General features: G+C 42.9%; 1 protein-coding gene across 3 annotated transcripts in view; it reads left to right on the forward strand.

Annotated features, from left to right (window-relative positions):
• The window catches only part of PIP5K1B (phosphatidylinositol-4-phosphate 5-kinase type 1 beta), a 308,400-nt gene that overhangs the window by 277,976 nt on the left and 8,417 nt on the right, over window positions 1-22,007 (forward strand). For 2 of the 3 annotated variants that reach the window (XM_025359786.1, XM_025359787.1), the window contains one exon: window positions 11,849-11,966. The exons of the other annotated variant lie outside the window; for it this stretch is intronic. In XM_025359786.1, the coding sequence (XP_025215571.1) occupies window positions 11,849-11,966 (118 nt within the window). The remainder of the gene's footprint in view (window positions 1-11,848; window positions 11,967-22,007) is intronic. 3 annotated transcript variants of the gene reach the window in all.

Here is a 22,007-nt window from a genome sequence, read left to right on the forward strand (position 1 = left end):
AAGTTATCTTCTGCCCCTTCTTAGACATGACCCCAAGGGCATGAAAACGTTGTCCTTTGTTTTCTCCTGGAAGCTTTCTAGATTTAACTTTCACATTTTGTCTGGGATTCATCTCAAATTAATTTCTGTATGTGGTATGAGTGGGGGTGTCAAAGGTTTCTGTTGTTATACTTTAACATCTATTCCTTGTTCCTTTGATGAAATCAAATAATCAAGACTTGTCTATAGAAATAGATTTGTCATTGAGAAATGGATCTCTGTATCTCTTTTTCTCTTTTATAATTGAAACTTGGTTGCTGGGGATAGCTTAGAAACACACGAAAGGGCTAATTTTCTGCAGTGATTGGATGGCTCAAAGCAATATGTATGGGACATATTACTCCAGTCAGACCTACGTCAAATCCAGATGCCACCAGAGGTCAGACAAGATAGTCTTAATACTCAAATGTACAAAATAAATAGCCAGAGACCTCACCTAACAGGGTATTTTTAATGAGTAAATGAAATAACGTGTGTAATACAGTCATCACAGTATAAACATCGCAGTCAACAATGCCTGCTAGCTTTAAACGTGTGCTTGTGTGTGTACATGTTGGGGTATGATATTGGAAAGAAAAATAAATCTCATGGAGATATGTGGTGAAAAAGGCCCCTGAACTTGGATGAGGGTTCCTCTTTGAAAAGGTTTCTCCCTCCAGCCACACACACAGACACACACTCACTCCCCTCAAAGGGAGAGGGGGCCCTCTGCTCACCTCCGAGGCTGCTGGTGGCAGGAGCTCAGTCACTGCCAGTTCTCTGAGCCATCGTGGCTTCTGTCCTCACAATGAATAAACCTGGAAACACTATTTGAGTCTCTTCCTGCCTATGGGTTATAAGTGCTGCCCTCTGAGCTGTGCCTGCAGCAGGCTTCGTGCCTCTGGTGCTCACTTGGGGGGAGGGGAGCCATCAGTTGATACCAGAAGAGAGCCTGCTGCTGTGCTGCTCTGCTGCCTTCATTAGAAACAGGCAGTCTCCTTGTCTAAAAATAGCAAAAGTGGGAGAGTGGGGAAGAGCAGCAGCCATGCTCAGGGCTGAAAGTGAGAAAAAGGCAGAAACAAGCAGATCTCTGAAAGCCTCCTGTTTGATGGTAGGCGGCTAAGCATTCTGGGTGCGGTGACTGTGGTCAAAGCTTTTCTACTTCCCTGGGTCCATGTTGGGGGGTCTTGTAGACGTGCCCACACACTCAGCCAAGGGCTGAGCATGAAGGAGCTGCTCTGTCCTGGCAGGAGCATGAGATTTGCCACATGCCGACACTGTCCAGGCTGCAGCAGGAGCTCTAGCGCTAGTGCTTGTGAATTTCCACACCGTATAGTATCGTCACCCACTCCCTGCCCCAACCAAAGGTGAGCTTTTTCCGAGTGGGGCACAAGGTGTTGGTTTGACTGTCACTTCAGAAGTGCCTGGGTCATGCTGGAATGGGCTTGCCCGTAAGCAGAGTGTGGCTCTGGTACTAAACAAGCCTTTGTAGCCATTAGGTGAGACCAGGCTGTATTTGTGGGTTTTCTCTGCAGGAACGGCTTTCCTGTCTACATTTGTTATCAGTTAATGTTCCGGTAGCTAAACTAAGAGCAGAAAAGGAATTCTTTCCAAGGTCTTATGATAAATCTCTCTATGCAAGCAGACCTCATCAAAGCCCCGTGAAAACAGGCAAAGTCTGAGAGGTAGGAGTCCTGGCGATACTCCTGTTTGCTTATCCAAAAGAGCTTTACCCTCTCTTGGCCTTTCTTTGTCTTGCACTATCCAAACTGATCCTCTTGCTGGCCTTGTGAGATGGGCTGGGCATCTTTCCCACCCACAGATGAGGAACTAGGAGCTCAGTGTCATAACTTGCCCAGCATTGTAACCAATAATCAAAGACGCAGAGCTTGTATCAAGGCCTCTGTCCTTTGCCTGGATGTTCTCTGAGGTTTCTTCCCCACATGACAGTTTCTGAAGGGCGAAAATCTCCTAACATGAAGCAGCCTAAAATGTGGCATGAATTTAAGCAAACGTAGGGGGAAAAAAAAAGACTCCATTTAACTTTGATTTGGGAAACGGTTTTCTTTGCATGAGCCAGCTATTATGACTCTGAACCCGGAGAGGGAAATATAACCCTAGCTCACTGTTGACCGGGCAGTATATAATATTTATATAGTCACAATACTCTAAACCCTATGTGTCGAATTTCTAATTTTACAGCCAATCTGTGGACAAAGAGGGAGCAATTTTCTTATAGCTGCAAGATAGGATATAAATATGAACAGCCCTGACAAAGTAGAGATAAAAGTTGTTTGGTTTTTTTTAAGTGTGTCTAATATGAAGTGAGAGGGGAAAGCAGGGACAAAGGTGAAATAATGTGGGGAGTTAAAGGATATGGTATGTGGTTGATGGAATAAAAAAGCTCACTAGGTATGTTATTTACAGTTACAAAGTAAAATATAAATAGCAAACCTTGGGAGAAGATATGGGGTAGAAGAGGGTAAATGTCCTTCATAGTGAATCAATGGATGCTGCCTTAGGTGAAGAATCTTTTATCCCCTGATTAATCAAAAGACATGAAGGGAATCACCAGAAAATATTAAAAGAGAAATCCCAAAAAGGGCTGCTGCCCCTAGGGAATGGCGGAGGGTGGGGGTGGGGAGGGGAGGAGGTTGTTGGGGTGGGGAGGGCAGGAGGTTGTTGGTTTTCATCAGAAGTCATCTGTGTTGTGTGCTTAATTATGATGTTTATTACTTCAATTAAAACAAATTGAGGCAGTGGGAGAATGACTTTTAAAAGACAAAAACTGTGGATAGTACCATATGTTCCCTGAACAAATGCTCTCATGAGAATTAGCTATAAAACACTCATTAGGTCTGCAAACAGAAATCAGAGTGTTCCAGGCTATGAAAATTATCAATGACTGTTTTCAGCGGTCCAGCCAGGCTAATGCTCTCCAGTGAAGCCAAACTAATGTTGCTGATAACCAAAAGAATCTTTTTTTTATTTTTTGTAAATGACAGAGGCCTGCATGGCATCAGGGTGCCATTAACGTGCCCTCCTAGAGAGAGAGCCAGGAAGAAAAATCGCTCCTCCTGCACTGCTCTCACCTGTGGCAAGTGTATGACTTGTTCAGAGAGCAGAGCACAGAGCCGGGGAAGAGTTGGCAGTTTCTGTGTTTTTACAAGGGAAGAACAGAGCTGAGTAGATTAACAGTTTCCTGTGTGGCTTGTTGCAAATTACATGCAATTAGCCCTCAGATAGTCTGAATCAAGAGAATTGTGGCAAAACTTGATGGTGCAGAACCTAGGCGGGCAGCCAGACTCCTTAACCCAGTCACGTAAATTTGCTTCTGTAACTGAACAGAACCTAGGAAACTCTCAGCCAGATAAATTAGAAATTGATTCTAAATAGGCTTGTGCCCAGGAAATCAACAATGCAGTAAAAATATCAGGACAAAAGCAAGAATGCTTCCCAAAGTCAGAACTGAGGAGCAATGAATATTAAATTGATCAATGTCATAGACATTTAAATGAAAATCCTTTTTTTAAATGTATAGTACTGGCCGTACACGGTTTCTCACGCCTGTAATCCCAGCACTCAGGGAGGCTGATGTGGGTGGATTGCCCAAGGCCAGGAGTTCAAGACCAGCCTGGCCAACATGGTGAAACCCCATCTCTACTAAAACTACAAAAAAAAAAAAAACCAGTAGCTGGGCATGGTGGTGCGTGCCTGTAGTCCCAGCTACTTGAGAGGCTGAAGCAGGAGAATCGCTTAAGCCTGGGAGGTGGAGGTTGCAGTGAGCGGAGATTGCACCACTGCACTCAAGCCTGGGTGACAGCGAGACTCCATCTCAAAAGAAAAAAAATTATATTACCTTTACTGCTTGGGGCATCTTCAAGAGAAGACTTTGCTGTAGACTATGGATGCGTTTATTTGAATTAGATGGCTTATTCTTGTGTTATCTCCTTATTCTTTTGATAATTACATTTCGTTATTATTATTTTTTTTTTGAGACAGCGTCTCGCTCTGTCGCCCAGGCTGGAGTGCAGTGGCGCGATCTCGGCTCACTGCAAGCTCCGCCTCTCAAGTTTACGCCATTCTCCCGCCTCAGCCTCCCGAGTAGCTGGGACTACAGGCGCCCGCCACCACGCCCAGCTAGTTTTTTGTATTTTTTTTAGTAGAGACAGGGTTCCACCGTGTTAGCCAGGATGGTCTTGATCTCCTGACCTCGTGATCCAACTCGTCTCGGCCTTCCAAAGTGCTGGGATTACAGGCTTGAGCCACCGTGCCCGGCCCATTTCGTTATTTTTTAAGCCACAATGGACATTCACATACATATTCCTGCATACAGTTTATAGGTTCTTGAGGCCTAGGGAAGACTTTATGTCCTATATGAAACATTTCTTAATTAGAAAAGTTACACCTGTCCCTTCAGTAGTGCATGTAACCTTTACTAATCTCTCTTTGCTGAAAATAATATCACAATGTTAAAATGAAATATTTTTAGTATCTGTTTTGGCTAAAGCCCAAAACAAAAGTAAATGTGAGACTGTAGCACTTGCAAAGGTCAAAACTGGTTTTTGAATGGCGGAAAAACAGCTCTACATCCCTCAGGTGACTACCCACCTGCAGCCTTTAAAAGAGGTTAGTGAGGCCAAGAAAAGAGTGGCAGTTAGAATGTGATCTTTAGAGAGAACTGTTGATCAGAGGTGTCTGTCCCCACCCAGGGGCACTTGAGAGGGCTTGATAAGGGTCCTTTGGAGGATGTGGCTCATGCCTGAGATCCTGTGCTGGCAGAGCAAAGACAGTTTGCTGTTTGGAGTTGGCCTCTGCTACTCACTTCCTATCTTTTTTCTGTGTGTGTTTTTTTTTCTCTTTAGCACTTTTGGCCAACATAATACGTATTTTAAATATTTATCTCATTGTCTGTCTTCTTTAATACTATGTAAGTTCCATGAGGCACAAACTTTTAAAATTTGATCTCTGTATTCTAGGTGCTAGGATCCATTCTAGGTGCAACGTGCATACACGGATACTCAATAACTATTTGCAGCTGCGAGCAGTAGCTCATGCCTGTAACGGCAGTGCATCACAGGCCTGTGTGGCTTGTTGCAAATTATGTGCAATTAGCCCTCAGACAGTCTGAATCGAGAGAACTGTGGCAAAACTTAATGGTGCAGAACATCAGCAGGCAGCCAGACTCTTAAACCCTTGGCCTTTGGGAGGATCACTTGAGCCCAGGAGTTTGACACCAGCCTTAGCAATATAGGGAGACCTTATCTCTACCAAAAAAATTTTAAAAAGAAAAGCCAGGCATGGTGGCACATGCCTGTAGTCCCAGCTACTTGGGAGACTGAGGCAGGAGGATCACTTGAGCTCAGGAGTTCGAGGCTGCAGCAAGCCAAGATTGCAACACTGCACTCCAGCCTGGATGACAGAGCCAGACCCTGTCTCTAAAAAATACAAATTAAATAACTAAATATTTGCATCCTACATTCATTACCATAAATCACTCCAACAACCCTACTTGTTCTGTATTATTATTCTCATTTTACATATGGGAAACTGGAGCTCTTACTCAGAAGGGTTAAGAAACTTATCCAATATCACCCACAACTAAGTCGAAGAGCCAGAATGGAAAGTCAGATTCATCTGATTCCAAAGCTTATGGTCTGCCTATTAATGCTTTCTCAGCTCAGGTGTTTGTTTCCTGAAAATGTATTCTCATCTTTTTTGGGTGCTAGATAATATCTAATCTAAGAGTTTTAGGGAAGTAACATGCCATTCTGTGCTCTGGTCTCACTTGGTAGATCCTGCATAATGAAGATAACAAATAGAAAGATTAATTGGTTATGCAGCTTACACTCAATACCAAGAAAATAATAATTTCAGATTATTCCGTGTACATTTAATGGTACTTTACTATATAAATGCCTGATTATTCATTTAGGGCTGTATATTTTCCCAAATTCTTTTATATGTGTAATTTCATTTAAATATTAAATTGTTGGAAGCTTAAGTAGCTTTATTATCATTGTTCAATATTAATATCCATTGTTTTAAATATGTTGTTTTGGAAAGCATATTTTGCTTACTTACTTTTCCTCAAAACTTCCTGTTCATTATTACTCTTCCCAAAAGAACAAAGATCTCCACAGCTCACACCAAACATCATATACCATATTTGTTTTTGTGGGTATTCTGTAATTATTTTGCAAGCTCCTAGGCAGGCACATTTGCCTGCACTACCTTGGTTTCAGCAATGACAAATATCTAAAATGTCAGCAGCAATGACTGTAAAAAAGGGTAGTTAATTGGAAAACAGAGTTCAGATCCTAACTCTGTTCAGCAACCATGTAACCCAGGCAAGCCGCTGCACCTCCCTGGGCCTCATCCTGGAAGTAGAGATGTTGGGCAGACACACAGGGAGGGGTGGTGCGCATGAGTGTAACAGGCTGGGTAGGATGCTCAAGAGCGAGGTGGGGACCCTGCAGCAATGCAGAGGACATGCTCAGTCTAAGGAAGGCAGCTGCGATCTCACTGCTACTCAGAAATGTAGGCTTACAGTTGGCCGCTCTTCTCATTTCTCAAAAGAAACTGGGTTTTTGTGGGAATTTCATTTTCCTTAATTTGACAATAATTCAAACTAAAACAAATCTCTTCTTTTTTTTTTTTGGAGACAGAGTCTCACTCTGTCGCCCAGGCTGGAGTGCAATGACATGATCTCAGCTCACTGCAATCTCTGTCTTCCAGATTCAAGCGATTCTCCTGCCTCAGCCTCCCGAGTAGCTGGCATTACAGGCACCCACCACCACACCTGGCTAATTTTTGTATTTTTAGTAGAGACAGGGTTTTGCCATGTTGGCCAGGCTGGTCTTGAATTCCTGACCTCAGGTGATCCACCTGCCTCGGCCTCCCAAAGTGCTGGGATTACAGGCATGAGCCACCACACCTGGCCAACAGATCTCTTCTTCAAAACAGGTCTTCCAGCCAGACTGGGTTTGTGGGCCAGCAGTGTGTAACCTCTGGGCAGGACATCTCCAGGATGAAGGTGCTCTGGCCCATGCCTGTGCTATACCAGCATGTGCCCTGGGACATTGCAGATGGCTCCCCCAGCCTCCATGGGCCTGCACTCAGTCTCTTCACCAGAGAACTCGAAATCTGAGAACCCAACTCTCCGTCATGTCATTGAGCCAAATACATGAGTCTGCTTTTCTGTCTCCATTGATTTGTCTGTTCTTACACATTTTGCATAAATGAAATTATGTAATATGTGGTCCTCTATGACTGGCATCTTTCACTTGGCATAATGTTTTCAAGGTTTCCTCATGTTGTTGCATATATCAGCGCTTTATTTTTATTACTGAATAATACTCCGTTTTATGAATTATTTGTCCATTCGTCAATTGGTGGATGTTTGAGTTGTTTCCACTTTCTGGCTACTATGAATAATGCTACTGCAAATACTCATATACAAGCTTGTGTGCTGACATGTTTTCATTTTTCTTGGATATATATGTGGGAGTGGAATTGGTGTATCATATTGCTTTGAGGACACACCAAACAGTTTTCTGAAGTAGCTGCACCATTTTATCGAATACATTCCCATCAGCAGTGTATGAGGGATTCAGTTGCTTTACCTCCTCTCCAACAAGTTTTATTTTCCTGATTTTCTATGATAACTATCCCAGTAGCTGTGAAAGTGGTATCTCACTGTAGTTTTGATTTGCATTTTCCTTATGACTAAGGATATTAAGCATCTTTTTATATGCGTATTGGCCATTCATGTCTTCTTTGGAGACCTCTCCAGGTTCTTTGCTCATTTTTAAATTGGGTTATTTGCCTTTTTATTGCTAAGTTATAAGAGTTCTTTATATAATCTGGATACACGTCTCAATGAGCCTCATTTTTGTCCCCCAAATTTAATGATATTCAAAATATTCTACTTACTAAGATAGGACACTTCTAATATGTGCGAAAAACAGTATAAATAACAAAGTTTAAAAAAAAAGAAAGATGCCCATTTGATTTTATCAAATTTTGACCTTACGATACTAAGTAAATCTGATATTTCTTTTTTCTGTAATCATACTATATTTTAGCTAAAATAATTGATAAATGTACCTGTCAAGTCTCAAATAATATTCTAATTAATTTTTGTATTTTAATTTTGTCTTAACCATGCCAGTGGCTTACTCATAGCTTCCAAAGATAAAAGGTAAATTTTAGATTGAAAAATACTGTCAAAATGGGTGGGTTTGCCTCTAGGGAGGAGAATGCTGGATCACACGAGGGCAGGAGAAAGAGAATTACTTTCTGCTATCTATTACACTTATATGCATGTAGCATCATTTAAAAAAAATAAATTTGGGAGCCTGGGCACTGTGGCTCACACCTGTAATCCCAGCACTTTGGGAGGCTGGGGCGGGTGGATCACCTGAGGTCAGGAGTTCAAGACCAGCCTGGCCAACATGGCAAAACCCTGTCTCTACTAAAATATGAAAATTATCCAGGCAGGGTGGCAGGCACCTGTAATCTCAGCTACTCGGGAGGCTGAGAAAGGAGAATCGCTTGAACCCAGGAGGCAGAGATTGCAGTGAACCGAGATCACGCCATTGCACTCCAGCTTGGGTGACGAGAGTGAAACTTTCTCAAAAAATTAATTAATTAATTTTGGGGCCAGACACGGTGGCTCATGCCTATAATCCCAGCACTTTGGGAGGCCGAGGCAGGTGGATCATTTGAGGCCAGGAATTCGAGACCAGCCTGGCCAACAGTAAAACTCGGTCTCTACTAAAAATAAAAAAATTAGCCAGGCATGCTGGCAGGTGCCTATAATCCCAGCTGCTCGGGAGTCTGAGGCAGTAGAATCACTTGAACCTGGGAGGCAGAGGGTACAGTGAGCCAAGATCGTGCCATTGCACTCCAGCCTGGGCAACAGAGGGAGACTCCATCTCAAAATAAATAAATAATAAAACATAAATTTTTGGCAAAATTTAAATGTGGACTATTGTATTAGTCCGTTTTCACACTGCTGATAAAGACATACCCAAGACTGGGAAGAAAAATAGGTTTTATGGACTCATAGTTCTGTGTGGCTGGGGAGGCCTCACAATCATGGCGAAAGGCTAAAGGCACTTCTCACATGGCAGTGGCAAGGGAGAAAGCAAGAGAAGCAAAAGTAGAAACCCCTTATAAAACATATCTCATGAGACTTATTCACTACCATGAGAACAACATGGGGGAAACTGCCCCCATGATTTAATTATCTCCCACCAGGTCCCTCCCCCAACACATGGGGATTATGAGAGTACAATTCAAGATGAGATTTGGATGGGAGGGACACAGACCCAAACCATATCAACTATAGATTAGATCATGGTATTATATCATTTTACATTTCCTGATTTTGATAATTGTACTGTATTATACAAAAGAATGTCCTTGTTTTTAGGAAATTCACACTGATGGGCTTACGGGTAAAGGAATGACTTGTATGCAATTTAGTCTCCCCAAATGGTTCAGGAAAAAATGCTTATGGGTATTTATAAATAAATAATGACAAAGCAAATATGGTCAAATGATAGGAAGGGTACCCTAGACTTTTCAGCATTCCTTCCCTTTTTCTGTGAGGTTAAAGTTATTTCAAAATTAAACTTTAAAAAAATAAAAATTTAAAAAGAAAAAGCACTTCCAGAATATTCTTTTATATATAAGAGCTTCCAGAATATTCTTTTATATATTTCAAATACATATTAATATTATATATAATATTGTATTATATATTATATATTAATATTATCTATAATTAGTATTATATTAATACATATTAATATATTATATAACATATACATATTAATATAATATTAATATAATATTAATTATAGGTAATATTAATATATAATATATAATACAATATTATATAATATTAATATGTATTTGATATATATTAATACATTTGATACACTTAATATTAGGAAGAAAATAAAAATCATAAATAAAAACTCAAGAATGAAAAAACTTAGTTTTTTGGGGGGGGCTTTTTTTTTTTTTTTGAGATGGAGTCTCACTCTGTCACCCAGTCTGGAGTGCAGTGGCACAATCTTGACTCACTGCAACCTCTGCCTCCCGGATTCAAGTGCTTCTCCTGCCTCAGCCTCCCGAGTAGCTGGGATTGCAGGCGTGTGCCACCACTCCCAGCTAATATTTTGTATTTTTAGTAGTGATGAGGTTTCACCATATTGGCCAGGCCACTCTCGAACTCCTGACCTCAGATGATCTGCCCACCTTGACCTCCCAAAGTGCTGGGATTAGAAGTATGAGCCACTGCACCCAGCCTCTTTATGACTTTTGTGATCAGGAAAAATACAAGTGAACCTTACCTCTTAAGATCCACACAATTTGCTGCATGTGGTGGTTCATGCCTGTAGTCCCAGCATTTTGGGAGGCCGAGGTGGGCGAATCACGAGGTCAGGAGTTTGAGGGCAGCCTGGCCAACATGGTGAAACCCCATCTCTACTAAAAATACAAAAATTAGCCACGCGTGGTGGTGCACGCCTGTGATCCCAGCTACTCAGGAGCCTGAGGGAAGAGAATCACTGGAACCCAGGAAGTGGAGACTGCAGTATTGCAGTGAGCTGAGATCATGCCACTGCACTCCAGCTTGGGTGACAGAGCAAGACTCAGTCTCAAAAAAACAAAGAAAAAGAAAAAAAGGACCAGTTACTTCAACAGTTTCAACAGTTAACACTGGTTATATCACAACAAAACAAGGGTGGTTTCTCCTCGGTTGGCTCTCCAATATACTGTCTACATGCATTCCTTTGGCTTTTGGTATTGTCGTAGTTACTAAGGGTGCGCTCCAGCTGTCCTCGCAGAGGACATAACACAATGCTCTGTGTTTATGTGGTTCATTGTTACTCCAAGTGTGGTCCTTGAACCATCAGCGTGAGCATCACCTGGGAGCTTGTCAGAAATGCAAATCCATGGGCTCTATGCCAGATTCTGGCTCAGAAGCTTTGTGAGAGGGATCCAAGAAATTGCATTCTAACCAGCCCTCCAGGGGATTCTGAGGCACATGTAAGTTTGAGAACCACTGATGTAATTGAAAAAAAAAAAAAAAGAGGAAAAAAAAGATAAATCATCAGTGCTAATGATGCCCAAGGTTATCTTTTGTAAACTAGGATAGTATAAATACTGTAAATTGAAGCAGCAAGAACCAGTCATTCAAAGTCAATGATAACTAATGAGCCCCTAGATTCACATCCTCCCAGCACTCACAAGGCATAGGGCCCACAAATCCCCTCTCCAAAATGCAGTGAGGTATCTCGTGTGCTGCTAGAGAAAGAAAACGCACTTCTAGTAAAACCGAATACTTTTTTTTTTTTTTTTTTGAGACAGAGTCTCACTCTGTCACCAGGCTGGAGTGCAGTGGTGTGATCTCAGCTCACTGCAACCTCCACCTCCTGAGTTCCAGCGATTCTTCTGCCTCAGCCTCCTGAGTAGCTGGGACTATAGGTGCGCGCCACCACACCCAGTTAATTTTTGTATTTTTAGTAGAGACAGGGTTTCACCATGTTGGCCAGGATGGTCTTGATCTCTTGACCTCATGATCTGCCTGCCTCAGCCTCCCAAAGTGCTGGGATTACAGGCATGAGCCACTGCGCGTGGCCTAAAACCGAATTCTTTAAACTCAAGTGACCATGTCTCCAGGTATAACCATATTTCCTTCAAATTCTCAAAAGTTTTCATCCCCAAAAGCTGCCCTGTTTAGCCACAACTTTGGAGGTGTCTTTAGATTTTGTTCCGGGGCCCTCATGCTCATCATTCATCTTTATTTTTCCAGCAAAGGGTTACCTTCCAGTTCAACATTTACCTTGGAAGAGGGGACCATCTACTTGACCACTGAACCCAACACTCTGGAGGTGCAGGATGACAATGCTTCTGTGCTCGATGTCTATTTAGTAAGTAATTTTTTAGTTTCCTCTCCTCCCCTTCTGGTTTATAAATGGATCCAGGCCATGGCTTACACAAGAACAAGTTCAATAAAACCAGGCATGCTTGGGTTTTAAAAGAAATGATGGCACCCTGTCACTTCTGCAAATGGTGCTTCTTTTCACAAGCAATGTTTTCCTACAGTTTGTTACACAAAAGAACATCTAGTCAATACGAAATCACCATGTATAACAAGAGAACGAATCCTCTAATGTTGAGGCAAAGTTGGGCTCCTTAGTGTTATTCCCAGCCAGGTAATGTTTTCCTTTGACTCAGTCACTCTCCCTGATGTTTGAATCTTCTGCGTTTTTGCGTTGCTCCCTTGGTAAGTTAGTAGGCCACGAGGCGCAGAACTCATGGGAAGAACCCAAATTCAGCACCGGAGAATTTTGGCTGATTCTCTCCTTGTCACCAACCAGCTTTTGATTTGGGCAGGAACCTTTCTGACTGCCTAAGGAGGGAAATAATGCCTGCCCTGCCTACCTTACAAGGCTGCTCTGAGGATCATGAGTGACCCATTAGTGCCTGACAGATTACCTGTATCAGCTTAATCGAACTGTTAGATGCCTAGAAAGATACCCTGATGGGCTACAGTGTAAAAGAGTATTTTCTGTGCCAAGTGCATCTCACATATATGCTACATCTTTGTGCACCTGCACAAAGTTTTTTTTTTTTTTTTGAGACGGAGGCTGGAGGGCAATGGTGCAATCTCGGCTCACCACAACCTCTGCCTCCCAGGTTCAAGTGATTCTCCTGCCTCAGCCTCCCTAGTAGCTGGGATTACAGGCATGTGCCACCACGCCCAGCTAATTTTGTATTTTTAGTAGAAATGGGGTTTCTCCATGTTGGTCACGCTGGTCTCGAACTCCCGACCTCAGGTAATCTGCCCACCTCGGCCTCCCAAAGTGCTGGGATTGCAGGCATGAGCCACCGCACGCGGCCTACCTGCACAAAATTACATACAACAGGGTAAGTGTTCTTTTGGAATTTTCTGGGGTTTTCTAAGTTTTGCTAAACATGAGCCAATATTCTGTGTCACTGCTGGTGTACAAGTGCAACTTCAGGAATCAGCACTGAGTGGTGCATGTCTCACAGCAGCTCCTCAAGCCTCTTTGAGCCTGCATTTTATGCTTTTCCATATCCCTGACCTAGCACTGTAGTTCCTCACAAGTGCTCTGCAGGGCATTAGTCACATAAGATGCTACTCCCGGCTCTTCTGGAGTAGTATCCAAAGTCCTGGCCAGGCGTGGTGGCTCATGCCTCTAATCCCAGCACTTTGGGAAGCTGAGGCAGGCAAATCACTTGAGGTCAAGAGTTCGAGACCAGCCTGACCAAGATGGTGAAACCCCGTCTCTACTAAAAATAGGAAAATTAGGCAGGCATGGTGGTGCATGTCTGTAGTCCCAGCTACTTAGGAGGCTGAGGCAGGAGAATCACTTGAACCTGGGAGGTGGAGGTTGCAATGAGCCGAGATCATGCTACTGCATTCCCACCTGGGCAACAGAGTGAGAGCCTGTCTCAAAAAAAAAAAAGTCCTCCAGGCCCTTCGTGGTCTAGTCTTCCCTGCCTCTACAACCTGCCCCCTCCCTGGATCTCCCTCTTCCTTGCTGACGCTATTCTAGCCACACTGGCCTCCTTGGTGTTCCTCCCACAGACCAAGCACACCTCTGCCTCGGGACTTTTACATTTGCCATTCCTGTCTGTGTATTCTTTTCCACCCATCCCATGCTCCCTCACTTCTTTCAGGTCTCAGCCCATGTACCCCTTTTTCAGATAGGCTTTTCTTGAAGCCCCGCTCCCACCACCACCATATAAACAGCAGGTCCCCCACCAACCATTGTAAAAATATTTTTTAACTGAATATCCTGGTTTTTGCATGAACAGATTTTTTTGCACTGAGCAATGCTCCTCCCTACCATTGCCCCCGCTTTAAAAAAAATAAGGTTGTAGCAGATCACAAAATCCTTACAGAAAAGTTGGTCCACCCCCAACCAAGAAAATAGGGAATGAAATAGAGAAAAAAATATATTTTTGGTCCCATGTTGGATTCATCTGGAACCAAAAATCAGGAAAGCTTTTCAGAAAGAAGCTAAGTAAAATCTCATCTTCATGAGCTAAGGATTCATGCCACTTTTATGTGTCTTTACAAAACCTAGATTTTCACCAATCATGGAGGTGCAGTATTCCTGAGTGAGCCAAAACTCAAATTCAGCTCCATATGTGGTCCTGCCTAAACTTGAACCCAGGAGCACCCTGTTGTTGTTACTGACCATAAATATAAGTCTCACCTCCATCTCATTGGAATCATGTGTCTTACAAGAGTGAGAGAAGGATGCAGAAAGGAAGGAATGAGGGGGTATTTTTTGTAAAATTCTTTCACTGTTTTTTCCTGATTTTCTTTTTTTTTCTTTTCTTTTTTTTTTTTTTTTTTTTTTTTGGAGACAGAATTTCCCTCTTGTCGCCCAAGCTGGAGTGCAATGGCATGATCTCGGCTCACTGCAACCTCCACCTCCCAGGGTCAAACAATTCTCCTACCTCAGCCTCCCAAGTAGCTGGGATTACAGGCACCTGCCACCACGCCCAGCTAATTTTTGTATTTTTAGTAGAGACAGGGTTTCGCCATGTTGGTCGGGCTGATCTCGAACTTCTGACTTCAGGTGATCCGCCTGCCTCGGCCTCCCAAAGTGCTGAGATTACAGGCATGAGCCACTGTGCCCAGCCTCCTGATTATTTTTTAATGTTCTAGTATAGCAGTTCTCAGACCTTTTGATCTCAGGTCCCCTTTAAACTCTTAAAAATTATTGAGAATTCTGAAGAGTGTTTTGGTATCTAGGTTGTATTTATCAATTATTTTGTGTTTTCAAAACTAAAACAGAATGTTTTTGTTTTTTGAGACAAGGTCTTGCTCTGTTGCTTGGGCTGGAGTGCAGTGGTGTGATCTCGGCTCACTGCAATGTCTGTTTCCCAGGTTCAAATGATTCTTGTGCTTACAACCTTCTGAGTGGCTAGGACTACAGGTGCATGCCACCATACCTGGCTAATTTTTGTGTTTTTTTGTAGTGATGGGGTTTTACCATGTTGCCCAGGCTGGTCTCAAACTCCTGGACTCAGGCAGTCTGCCCATCTTGGCCTCCCAAAGTGCTGGGATTACAGGAGTGAACCACTGCACCTAGCCAAAATTGTTTATTCATTAATTTAAAATACTAATCTATTATATGTTAAATAATGTTTTTATGAATATTATATTTTCCAAAACAAAAATAAATTTTGTGAGGAGGGTAGCATTCTTTTATATTTCTGCAAATCCCTAATGTCTGGCTTAATGGAAGAAAAAAGATTCTCACATCTGTTTCTGTATCCATCTTCTTGATATATATAACACATCATTTCATTTCTAGAAAGCTCCATTGTACATCCATGAAAGGGAATGAGAATAAAAAGGCAAATAACATCTTGGTATTATCAGGAAAATAGTTTGACCTCATGGACCCCCAGAAATGATCCCTACAGAGTTTTTCTCATATTTTAACTTAGTCTCTTCACCTGTTGCAAAACCAAATGATACCTATATTAATTAGAGAGAAATAGGTACCTAGTCTCTGCCTCTCATTAATCATTGACCTTGAATTCAGTCACCCTCTTTGGGCCTCAGTTTTCTTATCTATAAAATGAATTATTAAATCAGATTCATTCTAAATTACAAAGAGCTATAGAAATAAGATTTTCCAAGGTGGGAAGATTGCTTGAGGCCAGGAGTTCAAGACCAGCCCAGGCAACACAGTAATACCTCATCTCTACAAAAATTAAAAAAAAAAAAAAGTAGCCAGGCTTGGTGGTGCATACCTGTAGTCCCAGCTACTTGTGAGGCTGAGGCTGGAGGATCCCTTGGGCCCAGGAATCTGAGGTTGCAGTGAGCCATGATCTCACCACTGCACCCCAGCCTAGGCAATGGAGTGAGACATTGTCTCTAAAAAAATAGAAAGAACAGAAAAGAGGGGGGAATGGAGAGAGAGAGAAAGAAAAAAGAAAAGAAAGGAAGAAGAAAAGAAAAGAAAGGTTTCCAAAGTAGCTACTGTTGTTTCTCCAAATTTTGCTGTTTAATCACCTCCTATACCATAAACTTTCATATTTTTTAAACTTAAATTTTATGGCAGTACATCTAGAAAGTCCTGCACCATTAACTTGTAATTCCAGAATGTGTTTTCATGCTGGAAATTTTTATTTTTTGTTTTGCGTGCTCTTCCAGATCAGAAAGGGTACAGCTCATTGCCCTCCCTTCAGTATTTTCATTTGCATCTGCATTATGAAAAAGCAAATGGAGGCCAGGCACAGTGGCTCATGCCCGTAATCCCAGCACTTTGGGAGGCCTGGGAGGCCGAGGCGGGCAGATCACCTGAGGTCGGGAGTTTGAGACCAGCCTGACCAACATGGAGAAACCCCATCTTTACTAAAAGTACAAAATTAGCCAGACGTGGTGGTGCATTCCTGTAATCCCAGCTACTCAGGAGCTGAGGCAGGAGAATGGCTTGAACCCAGGAGGCAGAGGTTGCGGTGAGCCAAGATGGCACCATTACACTCCAACCTGGGCAACAAGAACAAAGTTCCATCTCAAAAAAAAAAAAAAAAAAAAAAAGGAAAAGAAAAGCACAAGAAAGGAAAACCAATCTTGCCTTTGCATTGTCTCTTTTTTCCTTTTGACATAATTTGAATGCTCTGAATCACAGCCATCTTTATCTGAAGGGCAGTTGGAAGCTTCTCTGGTGACCTCCTATTCAGTGTTGTCACCAAACATGGTCAGGTTTCTCTTGTAATGCTTCTTCTCCTTTAAGATAGCATTTCTCTATTAGTAGTTGTAGCCTAATCCTCTAGTGCTTTTATTTATACAGTAATGTATAAGCCATTCACCTTTGTGTAAAAATACATAGGCTTAAACCCAAATGATGTATGCCCACCAGATAACATATGAAATATCCTTTTGACGATCCATCCACACATTATGTGTGTGTGCATTAGGCCAGCTCTCCTGCTTTTTCCTGTGACTCAACATGAAATTAAAAAGGATCGGTGAGCTGAGAAGGCAGCAAATGGTTCCATCATCCTTAGTGAGACATTTAGTTCCGATTTTATGTACCTAGTTATTCTGCACGGCTTTTTAAAGGCCATTCACCTTCACACTGTAGAGTTCCAAGCTATTTGACTCATTTTCAAATATTCCAATCAAGGGAGGTGTTTCCTAAGATGACTTTATCCAGTGACCAAAGAAGTGTTTTTCATTGAATTTTGAGTTGATGACACACATTGGGGTATTTAAAAGAATACACAGAGATGAGCAGGCTGTATTGATTTAAAATGGGCAATCATGCAGTCTTCATAATAGAGCCAGATTCTACTTTGTAAATAGTCCCAGATATTCTAAGGCACCGGATGCTGTCACAGTGGCTGTTATTTCTGTTTCTAAGGCGGCTTCTTTGCCTGATGTAGAATGCAATTTGGTTTTCATGGAAAGAGGAACAACCAACAAAAAGGCATTTCTGCTGAAAAGTGTATTGGGAGAGAATATCCTTTTATGACTAGCTAGGAATGGCTGGGTAAGTGGGAGATAATGGGATTGCTTCTTTAATAATATAGAAGTTTGAAAGATGGCTGCCACAAAACAGTGACTTCCTTGCTTCTACGATTCAGACCCAAGGTTATGCCCTTACACTTTCCATATTAACATCCTCTCAATAACATGTACTTTCATCCAGTTTTGCTTCTCCACAAAATGGCTGTTTGAAATACAAAAATAGCTGTGAGCGAAGGAGAAGAAACAGTTAAGCCGTGTTTTAGCCATGCCAGTATTGGAGATTAGCGCTCTGATGGGCAGCTATTGGACAGCTTGATTATTTAATGTGTTTTCAGGGTAGTTAATAATACTCTTTGATCATGGGAAGAAGGGTGGCAGAGAAGTGAAAATGATTGAATTAACAGCTTATCATACTATTATGTATGGAAAAAGCGTGAGAAAGAGAAGAAAAACACTTTAAATTAGGTCACAGGGGTCTTAGAAAATTCAGTGGAACTTTTTTGGCAAAAGAAACTGCGTTTCTGGATTTGAATCCCTCGGCATTGAGGTTAATGACTTACATCGAGTCTTTTTAATCATTCCTTGTTGGAGCCAGTATCGGCTGCTGCAAGGGGTGTTTTTCTGAAACAGTGGCATTTCTTACTGCTTCTCAGGAGAGAGCTCCATCCCCTACCAACCAAAGATGCTGCTCGGGTTTTTGGTAGATTTTAGTGAGAGCAGAGTAGGAAGGAGAAAGGACTAACTGCGTTTGGTGTAGAAGGCATTTGATCAGAAGCCCCTTTGCTTCTGCCACGTGATCACGTTGTTGAGAAATGAAGAGATCTGGGAAAGGATAAATTAGGGCCCTTGTTTATTTCCAGAAATGCTTGGCCCCTAAGTTATTGACAAATAATATTTCTAAGACATGTGGAAGAGCTGAGTAAATGGACCTCCCATTGCCCAAGGCTCACAGCATCTTCAAGTTATTCCCATTCTTGAAATAAAAGTGACGCAAGCTTCAAATTAATGAGGCAACCTGTCAGGCTAGATTAGGAGGTCACCCATAGGATTTTTTAAAAAAACAAACAGCATTAAACTGCTGTTTAAGGATTAGAGGAGGGAATTCGAGTTGGAGTTATAAAGGCATACTGGCTTTCCAGTTAAATTAGGCTCAGAGTTAGCAATTGAATGACAGTTTGCAGGACTGTGGTAGCTTTTTTTTTTTTTTTTTTCTGTTAGGTCCTAGCTTTACAGTGAATCTTGACTTGCAGGGTAGCTTGATTTCTACTTTCTTTTTTCTTTTTTTTTTCTTTTTATTTCAGACAGGATACCTCTGTCGCCCAGGGGGAAGTGCAGTGGTGCAATCTTGGCTCACTGCAACCTCTGCCTTCCAGATTCAAGTGACTCTCCTGCCTCAGGCTCCCAAGTAGCTGGGACTACAGACTCACACCACCGCACCCGGCTAATTTTTATATTTTTTTGTAGAGATGAGGTTTCCCCATGTTGGCCATGCTGACCTTAAATTCGACCTCAAGTGATCCGCCCACCTCAGCCTCCCAAATTGGGATTACAGGCATGAGCCACTGCACCTGGCCGATTTCCACTTTCTTTTTTTTTTTTTTTTTTTTTGAGACGGAGTCTCGCTCTGTTGCCCGGGTTGGAGTGCAGTGGCTTGATCTCGGCTCACTGCAAGCTCCGCCTCCTGGGTTTACGCCATTCTCCTGCCTCAGCCTCCCGAGCAGCTGGGACTACAGGCACCCGCCACCTCGCCCGGCTAGTTTTTGTTTTTGTATTTTTTAGTACAGACGGGGTCTCACCGTGTTAGCCAGGATGGTCTCGATCTCCTGACCTCGTGATCCGCCCATCTCGGCCTCCCAAAGTGCTGGAATTACAGGCTTGAGCCACCGCGCCCGGCCGAATTCCACTTTCTTAAAAGCTAGTTCTGCTCTTCAATTTGCCTGGGTCTCATATTATACATCCAGGCACAAGTTGCCCCTCATTTTTCATTCTTTGCCCCCTAAGACTGGCCTCTCTTCCCTTATCCCTCTAGATTCTTCCTATTGCTTCTGTTTGTGGTTTCTATTTTTGTCTTCCTTGTCAGAGAAAGCCAGTGTTTGCCGGTCTCTGGAGACTTTCCAACTCTTGGGAATAGTGTTTGAGGAAGAACAGCCTCTAATGGTGTGAACTTGGGGTCTGCGAGGCCCTGAGCCTGCAGGAAACAAACAGCAGACTTAGAACCAGATTAGAACAAACAAGAACTTTTGGGAAAACAAGTTTAGATCGCACCCATGGACCTAGTAAACAGGACTGTCCTCATTCACACCACTTCCCTCCTGGGCTCTGAGGGAGAATGGGAAAATGCTTAAGGACTGTTCGTTTTATAAAAAATAAAGCCCCCCAAGTGTGAAGAAGGGCATGAGTAGGAGTAGGCAGCTGAGGGCCTGGCTTCCCGTTGGTCTGCTTCTGCCTATGCTGGTTTCCAAGGGCTGCTATCACAAATGACCACAGACAGAAATGGATTGTCTCACGGTTCTAGAGGCCAGATGTCTGAAATGAAGGTGTCAGTAGTGCCACAGTTCCTCTGAAGGCTCCCGGGGAGGATCCTTCCCTCCCTCTTTCAGCCTCTGGTGGCTCCACCTGTCCCTTGGTCCTTTGATCTGTGTCACTCTGGTCTCTGCCACCATGTTCACATGGCCTTCTCCCCTGTGACGCTCTGTGCCTCTGTGTGGCCTCTCTTCTTATAAGGATGTCAGTCATTGGATTTAGGGTTCACCGTAATCCAGTATGACCTCATCTTAACTCATTACATCTGCAAAGACCCTATTTCCAAATAAGGTTACAGTCTGAGGCTCCAAGTGGATAAGAATACTGGGGGGACACAATTCAGCCCACCCCTCTACCTTACCAAGGGACCTGTGAATTAACTGCTCCTTACCATACATAGCCTCATTTTCCTGTTCACTTCTCTCCTCCCTGGCTAAGTCACTGTGAGGTTGGGTAGATGTTTCCAAATTAGTTTGTATTCCTCACAAAGAGGTATCAGGTAAATTACTCTATGAACAGAGTCAATCACCTGTTGGGGACTGAGGCATTGGTCTTTTTTAAAGCTCTACACACATCCAGGGCTGAGATCCCCTGAACTTGTTGACAGGGTCCTTCAGCTCTGAGCATCCTGGAATTCTTGTATGCTAATGTAAGGGGGAACCGTGTGACTCCCCTAGCAAGACAGCTGGCCCGTTACACGTGCGTCTAATGTAGAAGCAAAGCCTAGGAAGCTCCTACACCCTCAAGTTTATGAACTGGGCTTGCTTTGCGGTTGAGTTCCTGCTTTCAGCAAGCCCTCTACTGCCACCTACTGGTAATCAAGGCGGGGAAGGAGTGATGGAGCCCCCTGAGTTGAAACGGAATGAAGAGCAAGTGTGAATAGACTTCGCACTCCATGTACTTTATTGTAGCCTCGCAGTGTTGTACGTGGAAGCTCAGCAGAGGGGGTATGTCCTTCAGACGTCAAAGGCAGCTCACTCTGACAGGCCCAGCTCCACCACCTTTGAAGCTGGACTGGAGGCTACAATTACAATGTGGCACAAAAATGAAGGTGCTACCTTCCCTCAGGTCCAAGTGTGCCCCCCTCATCCATCAAAGCCAGTTCTGCTTGAGCCTTTTTGAAAGGGCCCCTTGGCAAATTGGCGATTCAACCCAGAAAGTGCTTCTTTCTACTGCTTAGGCAGCAATTTTTAATGAAGTATCAACACATCTGGGGTGGAGGAAGCCTTTCTTTGCCTTCAGACTTCCACAGGTCCTCGCCTGCAGCCACGGAACTCCCAGGTGATTGTGGCTTTTGAAGTAACTTCAGTAGAGAATAGAATTAAATATAATAAAATACAAATATGTGGGGTTGTTTAAAAGACTTTCTAAATCCCAGTGATGGCTATTTTATTAGTTTTCTAGGGCTGCTGTGGCAAAGTACCCCAGATTTGGTGGCTTGAACAGAAATTTTTTTTCTCATCATTCTGGAGGTCCGAAGTTCAAGATCAAGGTGTTGGTAGGGTGGGTTCCTTCTGAGAGCCGTGAGGCAAGGATCTGTTCTAGCCTCTCTCGCTGGTTTGTAGGTGGCCTTCCTCTCCCTACGTCTTCATGTCACATCTTCCCCCGTACGTGTCTGTATCCAAAATTCCCCTTTGCATAAGGACATCAGCCATATTGAATTAGGGCCCAACCTGTGGCCTCGTTTTAATCTGATTACCTCTATAAAGACCCTGCCTCCAAATAAGGTCACATTCTGTGGCGATGATAGTTAGGACTTGTAACATAGAAATTTTAGGGGAACACAATTTAGCCCATAACAGCTACTTGGGTGATTTTGTAAAGAAAAATGCAACCAAAGAAAGTGCTGAGATGGAAAAGGCTTGATGGGGGCACAACTTTTTCTTTTTTTTTTCTTTTTGAGATGGAATTTTCCTCTGTC

Source organism: Theropithecus gelada, chromosome 15 (genome assembly GCF_003255815.1).
Source record: "Theropithecus gelada isolate Dixy chromosome 15, Tgel_1.0, whole genome shotgun sequence".
NCBI classification, from domain to species: Eukaryota; Metazoa; Chordata; class Mammalia; order Primates; family Cercopithecidae; genus Theropithecus; species Theropithecus gelada.